At 53.3% G+C, this 10908-nt stretch overlaps 1 protein-coding gene across 4 annotated transcripts in view; it reads right to left on the minus strand.

Annotated features, from left to right (window-relative positions):
- ATL1 (atlastin GTPase 1) overlaps positions 1 to 1953 on the minus strand; it is a 30767-nt gene extending 28814 nt beyond the window's left edge. For all 4 annotated transcript variants that reach the window (XM_041458469.1, XM_041458468.1, XM_041458467.1 and 1 more), the window contains exon 1: positions 1834 to 1953. In XM_041458469.1, the coding sequence (XP_041314403.1) occupies positions 1834 to 1867 (34 nt within the window). In that variant the 5' untranslated portion in view covers positions 1868 to 1953. The remainder of the gene's footprint in view (positions 1 to 1833) is intronic.
- Between the last annotated feature and the right edge of the window lie 8955 nt (positions 1954 to 10908).

Raw genomic sequence — 10908 nt, forward strand, 5'->3', positions numbered from 1 at the left:
TCAGGAAATTCTGACTCATCCTTCTAAATTAAAAAAAAAAAAAAAAAAGAAGCATTTCACTCAATTTCTTACTCGCAATGTCAACCAGCCTGGCAAAAAGCCAGAAAATCCTCTAGGAATAGGTGAATGTCTAAGGGATACAGGGAATTATTTTGAGCTGTGGATGGGTGGCAGCAGAAGGCAGCTGATCCCACAGAGATCCACTTGGATCCATGGACGCTTCCAGATTCTTGCAGAGAAGCTCAGGAAGAGTTCACCCCTCAGTGACACATCACATTTCCCGGGAGCAGGGCTCAGCAGCCCAGGCTGAGAAATACGCCTAAATCCCTTGCTGGATGCAGGCTGTACTTCCCAGGATGATGCTTCCTCCGCTTCCATCCGGCATCATTTGCATTCCCTCCTCCTGCTCTCGGGGTGTGCAGGGAAGGCACCAGCGTGTGGACGTGTGTGCAATTCCCAGCACGCACGGAGTCAGGGCTGCCACGTCTGTCACACGCTCCGCGAGACAAAGCTGAGAATGGCACCACATTCCTGGCAAGTTTTCCCTCCGGTTTACCCAAAGGATGTGAGGACCTTCATTAAGTCACAGCTAAACACGGCACCGATCAAATGAGCTTCGCCCATTTTGTTCCCCCCCAGCTCTATCCCAAAAAGCCCATCACCGGATCAGGAGCTCCGTTATCCCAACGCTTCCTCCAGCATGCCTCCGAACTGTTAATCATTGCCATGGGAAATCCTCCGCTCATCTACACAAATTAGAATGTAATTTGTGTATCTAAACATCACAGCTCAGCTCACCCGCTCTGCCTGAGGAGCCGGGATACCGCCGGCACCCGTGAGTGAGCTCCCATGGAATTACGACTCCGGAGGAAACGGCAAATTACTCTCCTCAAATAACAGGAACTGGCTGGATAAAATCGGATTTCCTACGGAACAGCGTGTCAGTGGGAGTGGGTGAAGCCTTACACCACAGGCAGGCTGAAGGTGGAGGAGCCCCTTGCTGGGTGCAGCCCACCTGTGGGACCAGCCTGGGCTCCAGGGGGAAGCAGCAGCTGCCGGAGGATCCAGGCGCCTCTGGAGGGAACCGAAGCCTTGCAGGAAGACACCACAGAACTTCCTCCACCCGTGCCCCCGCTCCGCTCCCCGGCACTGCTGCCCCGGCTCCCCCGGGATCAGGGGGCTGTGAGGGGATGGGTTTAAAATGGGCCCTGTCAGGAGGGTGACTCGACAACTAAATCCTGCAGCTTCCAGAAACGGGGGAAACCCTCTGGAGGGGTGACAAGCCAGGGGTGGCCTTGTGGCTCTGCCTGTGGAAGGCGGGGTGAGCGGGATCCCTGCTCCCGGATGAGGTGGCATCCCCCATCAGGGGCTGAGGGGACAGCAGGGCCGGGGTAACGGGTGTCAGGGCAAGCCGGAGGAGCAGCCCAAAGGCTCCCCAGGGAGCTGCCGGGGCTGTCTGGCCCCAGCTGTGTCAGGGGGTCCCGCCGCAGCCAAGCCGAGGGCGGTGACCAGCCCGAGCCGGGGACACCTCGCCTCAGGAGGCCCCGGAACGAGGGGCGCCCCATCCCGCACCCCCGCTCCCCGTCACGCTGGCGGGGCTGGACGGGCGGACCCCCGGCCCCTCAGGGATAGCGCGGGGGTGTCCCAGACACCCGTGGGGACACCCCTGTGTCCCCTCGGCACCGGGCAGTCCCCCGCCCCGCCCGGGCTAGCCGAGCCCCCCGCCCGCGTCCTCCCGCCGCAGCCCCGCCCCGGTGCGGCCCGCGGCCGCCTCAGGCCCGGCATTGTCCGCGCTCCCCCCGCTCCCCCCCGGTTCTGCCGCCGCCGCCCTACCCCAGCTGCTCCTGTCCCGGCGGTTCCGGGCCATGGCGGCGGCTGCGGGAGGCTCCGTGCGCGCTCCGAGCCGCGCTGCGTCTGGCGGGGCTGCGGCGGCGGCGCGGGGCCCGCCGGGGCACCCGCCCACGGCACCCGCGGGGCCGGCCCCGGCACCGCTGCTCGGGGTGCGCGCAGCCGGGGGGGCCCCGCGGGCGGGGCGAGCGGCACCCCCGTGGGTGCTGAATTGCCACCCGAGGGGGTGTTGGTGGGGGGCTCAGCACGGATGGGAGGATCCGGCATCCAGCTTTGCCCAGCCAGGGCACTGGGATCTGGGGGGCACCCGAACTGGGGGCACCGCCAGCGGCGGCCGTGCAGGGGGTATGGATGGGGGGCTCAGCAGACAGGCTGCTCCAATATCCAGGCTATTCCTGCCAGAGCAGTGGGATCGTTGGGGCACCCACAGGCTGGAGATATCCACCCCAGGGCAGGGCACCTGGCTCATCTGGGGCTCTGAGCACCCCTGTGGGCACCCACCCACAGGGTGGGACACCTGGCACAAGCAGGACGCGTGGTGAGTGCATGGGGACACCTGGGCTGAGAAGTCACCACAGGGATCCTGCCCTGCGGTGGGGTCAGCCAGGCCCTGCTCCCCAGTTCCACCTGTGCAGGCAGCATCCGCAGGCAGCAGGAGACACTCACTGTGTTAACGCAGATGTGGCACAAAGGACGCAGTGTAAGGGCTGGATTTGGACACCTCTGGGAAGGATTAAAATGCAGCACAGTTGATAACACAGAATCCCAGAATGGTCTGGGTTGGAAGGGATGGAAGGGATCCTAAAGCTCATTTCATTTCGCCCTCTGTCATGGGCGGGAGTCCTCTCCTTTTCCTTTCCTTTCCTTTTTCCTATCCCCAATGTCCAACCTGGCCTTGGACACTTCCAGGAATCCAGGGGCAGCCACAGCTGCTCTGGGCACCCTGGGCCAGGGCCTGCCCACCCTCGCAGTCAGGATTCCTTCCCAATATCTCATCTAACCCAGATTATGCCATTCCCTGTGTCCTGTCCCTCCATGCCTTGTCCCCAGTCCCTCTCCAGCTCTCCTGGAGCCCCTTCAGGCCCTGCCAGGGGCTCTGAGCTCTCCCTGGAGCCTTCTGTTCTCCATCTCTCCCAGCCTGGCTCCAGAGCAGAGGGGCTCCAGCCCTCAGAGCATTTCCATGGCCTCCTTTGGACTTGCTCCTGCAGCTCCACATCCTTCTCGTGTTGGGGGCCCCAGAGCTGGAGGCAGCACTGCAGGTGGGGTCTGTCACAAAAGCAGAGTAGAGGGGAATAATCCCTTCCCTGAACCTCCTGCCCACCCTGCTGGACATGCAGCCCATGCTGTGTTTGGCTTTCTGGGCCCCACGGGGAGCTTGCCTACTCCCACCCACTCCATGCGGACCAGCATGGGAGTGCCCACACTTGTGATGCCAACAAGCTGCTGGAATCAACCTGACTCTGAAGCCACAGCCCAATGCTCTTTGGAAGACACGTGGCACAGCAAAGATCAGCTGATTAAACTGTGGAAATGTGGTGGTCACCAGAGGGACAAAATCTGGCAGGATGGGAGGGGAACTGAGCCCCAGATTGTATCTGCAAGAGGAGATTTTGGGAGAATGCTGATCATTTCTGCACTCTGGCCCACAGCAGTCAGGGAAAGCCAGTGGCCATCCAGCTTTGTTGGATTCACAGGAGCCAGCAGGATCTCTTCACTCCTGACAGCGGGAAGAACACTCAAAAATGAACCAGGCTTCAGTTCCAGGCATCTGATGTGTACCAAAGCCATGTGTCGTTGTGCTGCCATTGATATGCTGATAGTTAATTCCTGAGTGCCTCCTCCAGCACTCTGTGAGTGCCTCCCGTTGGCCTCTTCCCGCCCACCCTGCTGGACATGCAGCCCATGCTGTGTTTGGCTTTCTGGGCCCCACGGGGAGCTTGCCTACTCCCACCCACTCCATGCGGACCAGCATGGGAGTGCCCACACTTGTGATGCCAACAAGCTGCTGGAATCAACCTGACTCTGAAGCCACAGCCCAATGCTCTTTGGAAGACACGTGGCACAGCAAAGATCAGCTGATTAAACTGTGGAAATGTGGTGGTCACCAGAGGGACAAAATCTGGCAGGATGGGAGGGGAACTGAGCCCCAGATTGTATCTGCAAGAGGAGATTTTGGGAGAATGCTGATCATTTCTGCACTCTGGCCCACAGCAGTCAGGGAAAGCCAGTGGCCATCCAGCTTTGTTGGATTCACAGGAGCCAGCAGGATCTCTTCACTCCTGACAGCGGGGAGAACACTCAAAAATGAACCAGGCTTCAGTTCCAGGCATCTGATGTGTACCAAAGCCATGTGTCGTTGTGCTGCCATTGATATGCTGATAGTTAATTCCTGAGTGCCTCCTCCAACACTCTGTGAGTGCCTCCCGTTGTTGGCCTCTTCCCCGTGTTTACAGCATCAGAGGGAAACATGTAATTTTGGCTCTCTCACGTGGCACACAGCTGAATCCTGCCCACCCCTGCTGGGCACTGCGACCACGAGGAGCTCACTGGGCTTTGCAGAAGCTGCATTAGGGTTTTTGTAAATAATCCCTGAGACTGCACGTGCCTGTTGCTGCTTCAATGCAGCAGAGAGGAGACAGGTGTTGTGAGGAGGGATTTCTTACACTGGACACTGTCAGAGGGGTTCAGATAGGTTGAAAGAGGAGATTAAAAGAAAAGCAGCTGGGAAATGGACAGGGGAGGGAAAAAAATAGAGGATGGAAAACGAAATGTGTTAATTTGAAAGTCTAATTAAACTGAGATGGGCACAGGTCCTGTTTTCCTCATTCCATTTGAGAATTGCTGCTAAGGTCAAGCTTGTACTGCCCCATTTATTGGAATTTCTCCTTTTCTCTCGCCATTATGGCACGTGTTATCCCAGTCAAAGAGAAGCAGAGAGGTTTGATCCTATTCTGTGCTGTGGGGACTGTCTACATGAACTCCCAAGGCCTTTTCCTGCATTATTTCCTGTGATCCCAAATCAGGGGGGTGATCTTTTTTCTAGAGAGTGACTCAGCATTTGTTAATTTTCATCCATCCCTTCTCTCCATTCATTCATCTTTCCTTTATTTTCTCAGTTGCAAACAGCCCTTCCTAGGAAGCATCTTTACATTCTTGCTGCCCAAGTTGCTAGATCACAAAGAGCTGATTTTACAGCAGATGTGCTGAATGGTCATGGACTGGAAGAATTCTTGAGTAAAAATGATGCTAAATGGAGGAAAGACAAAAAGATAAAATACCCCACAGAGGGAGAGCACAGCTGGTGTTCAACACCACGAGATTCAGCGCAGAAAAAGCCCCAGAATTTGAAGAAAACCTGGATTTAAATCCATGCTGCATTCCATTGGCAGGAGCTGTTTCATAATTTACCTTGATTCGATGTCCCACTTACCCAGGCAGCATTTCCAGTTGCTTTTCATATCCCCAGCCCTCTGCAAACAGAACCCGGGCGCGTTGTGCAACGCTTATGTAAGAGGTGCCAAAGGGACGCTGCCAAGGCTCTGCTCTTGCTCAGGTGCCACCACGGGCTCACTGGGACTTGCTGCTGAGGAAAACGCTGCCATCCACACCAGTTTTCCTTGGTCAAGGCGTTGCCTGAGCCCCTGGGTGACAGATCTGTTCTTGCAGTGGTTATCCGAGGGTCTGGGATGTGTTAGTTTAGTTTTTATTATCACTTCTGCCTCCTCGGGCTTTGCTCTTTCACTGCTTCTGCTGAATTGCATGGGAAAGTCAAAGGGAACTAGATGTCAAATGTGTCTGAAGAGCATTGCAGGGGGATGTCTCCCTGCTGGTTACACTGCCTGGCAGGGATTCCTCATCGCTTGTTCCATTTCTGTACCCTTATTCTAGGGTTAGGAGGCCTCAATTCCTTGGAAATACCAAAAAGGGATAAAACTGAATCAGCTTTTTCCTCGGTCCTGAAGCTAAAACCTTCCTGACATCTTTTTGTTGTTTGATTTTTTATTTTTTCTTCCTGAAATATTTTAAGTGAAGCAGATCTTTGTTGCTTAGGAAATCCTGCTATTCCTGCAGCTCCCATTTCTCACCCCAAATTGTGCTGTGACCGCCTACATTTACATGGGCTTTGCAGCCAAAGGAATTATCTTTGCTGCTTCTGTAAACACGACTGCACACTAGGGCTGCACAGAGGTATTTCACTGTGGAGGAGACAGAATTCCAGCAGTTAATTAAGTGACTTGTTTAATCAATCAGTCTGGAGGTTCTTTCTTCTGGAAGATGCTCCATAAACTAAAGGAGCTACTTAAGAATAAAATAAACATGGAGATAAAGAATCATCAGCCCAGGCCTGGTTTTACCTCAGTGGCTGTCTTTGCACCATCTGACTGTGATCCTCTTATTTCTCTTTTAGGAAAAGGTTCATTCCCCAGAGTGTGGTGGGGCTTCCCAGGGAATGGTCACGTTCCCAAGGCTGCCAGAGCTCCAGGAGAGCTCTCAGGCACAGGGTGGGATTTTTGGGGTGCCTGTGCAGGGCCAGGAGTTGAACTGGATGATCCTCAGGGTAATTCCACGATTCTACAATTTAGAGGTCAGCAAGGCAGAGCATCTCTCCTAAGCCAAACTTCCCATCTATTTCCGATCCTGTTTTTAATTTGTCCCCTCTCTCCTGCCCTGCCAGGCAGATGGACACCATTGAAAACATCCTTCCTCATCAGCCTCCTTTTTGTTTGCAACGTGGCTTTAGTGAGCCCAAGCCAAAATCCGTGCGTGCCAAGTTTGTTTCTAGGATTTCCCCCTGAAGATACACCTCAGCCAGAAAAAGGCTTCCAGCTCCTCTTGGCAGAACCAACCAAATCCACCTGCCTGGATGATTCAGCAGGATACTTGCAAAATGTTCCAGCCAGGTTGGTGCACCTGGAAACAGGGGAAGCAGCCGGGTTTCCAGGCAGTGCTCTGAATTTCCCTTTTTAATGCTGTTTTTCATGGAAATGGCCATATTTTCCTGCATCCTTGTGCTGAGCAGTTGCTGTCTGGTCTCAACCTCTGCCCTCCTGTGCGTGCTCGTGGGAGGGAAGGGCATCCAGCTGGTTTCCTTCCTTTGAATGCAAAGAGCACAATCAGCTGCAAAGTCTCCTGAGATGCATCTACGTAAACGGGGTGACACAAATATAATGTATAGCCACTGTGCCCCTCTTCCTTCCGTGAAAAACAAATCCTTGCACACAGGCCTGAGCTGTGTCTTGTTCAATTCTCCTGTTCCTGCAAGGGACAAAAGGCTTTTCTCTCCCTTTAGTGCCTTTTCTCTCTTCCCACAGCATCTCAGCACAAGCCCTGGAGAGATCCTCAGTGTATGGCAGACTGATGCTTCCTTGAGCAAGTGAATTCCCAAGCTGGACATAAGAAACATCAAACAGCCCTGGATGTCTCCTTCTCTTGCCCTTGGCTGTGTTCTCTCCATCCATCTTGCCAAGATTTCTCTCTCTTTCTGCTCTTTATTTTTTTGCAGGCATTTTTTGTACCTGTCATCACGTACCCATATCTGCTGCCATCCCAACTGGCCCCCAAAGGGCCATTCCAGAAACAAGAAACCATTCAGGATCCCACAAAATCTTCCCTATCCCTCTTATTCTGGATTCTGATAGCAGAGCAGGTGAAGCAGCATGAACAGCACTGAAAGCTGCCAAAGGAATGCCAAGAAGCTTTAGGAGGTGCAGCATCCTGAACTGGACTCAGGGGTGGAAAATTATCCACAGAAAGCCTGGGAATGGCTCCACTGCAGGCCCTTCACTTGTGGCCATGGGTGAAGCAAGTGTGTGTTCCACTGGGGAGGAAAACCAGCCTGAAAAACACAAACCACAAACTTTAAAAAAAATAAAAATAAATTCAAACCATAGGGAAGGTGCTGCAGCAGTTATGAATGCCTTGCATGTGAGTTTGCTAGACTGTGTAAAATTAAAGATATTTTAGTAGTCAAAAAAACCCACCAGAGTTGTAGTATTTTCACTGCTTTTAAAACCACCTTTATTATCTTGCTCAGTCAGAAATCCCTCCAGCTCTGCAGCCACCGTTACCTGGTGCTCCTCAGTGTCTCGTTAAAAGAACCGTGGCTGTTCTTCCTCCTCAGACTGCAGCACAAACAGATCACATTCTCCAAACCCACGTAATGCCTTATGTAAAACCACTTAACATTCCTTTTAAGGCTGCGACCTGTTCAGATGGAAGATGCTGCATAAAAGCACATTCCTGAACACGCTTGACCAGAAAAGCAGCGTGGTCTGGGGTGGAAAATGCAGTGTGTGCTCAGGAGCATGGGCCTGGCAGGGCACAGGGTCCATGTCTTGCACTGAAAACTCTGCACAACTCATTAGAATCGTTAATTAAATCATTAAGGTTGGAAAAGCCCTCTCAGACCATTGAGCCCAAGCCTTAACCCAGCACTGCCATGGTCATCACTGACTCATGTCCCCAAGTGCCACATCCACACTGCTCTTGTCACCCTCCAGGGATGGTCTCCACCACTGCTCTGGGCAAACAATGCCTGACCACCCTTTCCCTGAAGAAATTTTCCCTAATATCCAACCTCAGCCTCCCCTGGCACAATTTCAGGCAGTTTCCTCATTTTCCTAATCATGAAATGGTAACAATAATCCAGTCCCGGTGCTGCTTTTATCTACGGACACCTCCCAGATGTTCTTCCAGCAAGGAACCAAGCCGGGAAAGGTGGATTAAAGCTCAGAACACGAGAGCTTTAATCTGGGTTTTGAGAGCTCACTCTCCACCACTGGCAAGATGGGATGAGAAACTGCACCTCCAGGTGGGAAGTGACACTTAACAAGGACTAAGGACAGCAGCTTTTGCAGTGAATTGCAGCCCCTCAGATCTGAGAGATGTTCCAGGAGGCCAAGTCTTAATGCACCATCTGCCACTGGAAAATGAAATGTCCTTTTTGTTGTGCTGTCATCCCATGGCTTGTCAGGAGCAGCAAGTCAGCAGAGTGAAAAGCATCAGCTGAGGAAGGGGAAAGAAAAAGGACACAAACAGCTCCCTATCGGGAGCACAGGAAGCTGATTTATGAGGGGAAAGGTAATTGCTTTGTTAAAAGTCACTTGAGGAAATACAGCTCTCTAAAGGGTAAATAGTTTCTTGTTTGTTGGGGGTTCAGGAAAACTTAGGTATTTATGTTGGAAAGGACGTACAGGATGCAGAAGGCTTGGAGAGGACAAGAGGAAATTAAATGGGAATCTCTTTAAGTGAGCAGCCCTGAGCTCTCCTGTTTCTGGGAGGCAGGGCAGGTTACATTTTGCAGCCCAAACGAGCCCATAAATAAATCCCAATAAACCCAAAGGCCACTATGCAATTCCCAGGAGTCTGCACACGATGCCTTTGAGTTTAACCTAAAGCACCACAGACCCTAATGAAATCTGCTATGGAGCCTGTGGTTTGAAGGAAAATCTTATGCAATCCACACCACTCTGTCAGGTACTACATGTGGGATTTCTAAATGTAGGACCAAGTTCAAAGCCCAGGCTCCATTTTAAACCCAGGATCAATGCCTGGCTACATTGTCATTAGACTACATTGGCCCTGCCTGGGCTGTGTGGCTGCCAAAGCAGCAGAATCTGTTCTGAAATAAGCAATCCTGGACACCAGAGACTCCTACATCTGGCATCCATTTGAATTTTTCTACCTAACTTCTGCATATTTCCTGCTCTGAGTATGTGGTAGTTTTTACGCCTAGAAAATCACACCTCCTTTCAGGCCCTAATGATTCTCCTTGCAGCAAGTGCTACTGCAAATTCCAGCATTCCTCTACTCCCTATCCAGATCTTTGGCCTTCTAAAATTGTTCAGCGCTCATTTCAGAGACCATGGGTGAGCTTTGCCCAGAATTTCAGCTGCTTTGCTGAAAATAATTGGGAAAGTCAGTTATAAATGCTTTCCACTTTGCAGGTTCACAGAAGCTTTTTTGACTTACGCAGCCCAGGGAGACAAGTCCCAACAAGTCTGAGGTAATTCTGGTGTGACTTTCATTACACTGGTTACCCACAAAGCTAAATACCATGGTAGGTACCTGATTAGCCCATGAGAAGGATTACACGATGTGGCTGCAAGGCTGCAATCCAGATCAGTCCTACATCCTCCTCGTCTTCCTCCTCCTTTTCCTTCTCGAGTCTCTCGGGAAGTATCCCAGCTTCTGGTGTGAAAGATGGAAAGCTCAGCCTGCTGTTTGGTATCAGCAGATATATGGATAGAGATATATATAAAATATAGGTGTTGTAGCCAAACTGGAGGCTTTCTTCCTGCCTCAAACCGAGGGGTACAGGCTGAAAGCCCTGCCTGTACCTGCACTTCTGCCTCCACAACGAAGACCTGTTGGAACAGGATCAGAAGAGGCACAAAGATGCTCCAAGGGCTGGAAACCTTCTGCTCCAGGCTGGGAGAGCTGGGAATGTTCACCTGGAGAGGAGAAGGCTCCAGGGAGAGCTCAGAGCCCCTGGCAGGGCCTGAAGGGGCTCCAGGAGAGCTGGAGAGGGACTGGGGACAAGGGATGGAAGGACAGGACAAGAGGGAATGGCTTTAAGCTGGGAAAAGGAAGATTTAAGTTGGATATTGGGAAGAAATTCTTGGCTGTGAGAGTGAGGGTGAGGCCCTGGCGCAGAGCAGCTGTGGCTGCCCCTGGATCCCTGGAAGTTTCCCAGGCCAGGTTGGACACTGGGGCTTGGAGCACCCTGGTCTGGTGGAAGGTGTCCCTGGCACGGCAGGGGATGGAATGGGATGGGATTTAAGCTCCCTGCCAACCAAAAGCACGCTGGGATTCCATAAGCCCCGGACGCGGCAGCGGTCGGGCCGCGGGGCGGGCAGCGCCTGTAACAGCCCCACGGCAGCGGTTCCCGGAGCGGGGCCGGCAGCAGCGGAGCGGGGCCGAGCCTGAAGCGGCGCTGGGCCGGGCTGGGAGCGGGGCCGGGCTGGGAGCGGGGCCGGGCCGGGAGCGGGGCCCGCGTTGGCCGCGCCGGGGCGCTGCGGCGGCGCGGAGGCGCTGCCGGCCCGTCCCGTCCCGAGCCGA

Source organism: Pyrgilauda ruficollis, unplaced genomic scaffold, assembly GCF_017590135.1.
Source record: "Pyrgilauda ruficollis isolate IOZ18807 unplaced genomic scaffold, ASM1759013v1 scaffold129, whole genome shotgun sequence".
Lineage (NCBI taxonomy): Eukaryota > Metazoa > Chordata > Aves > Passeriformes > Passeridae > Pyrgilauda > Pyrgilauda ruficollis.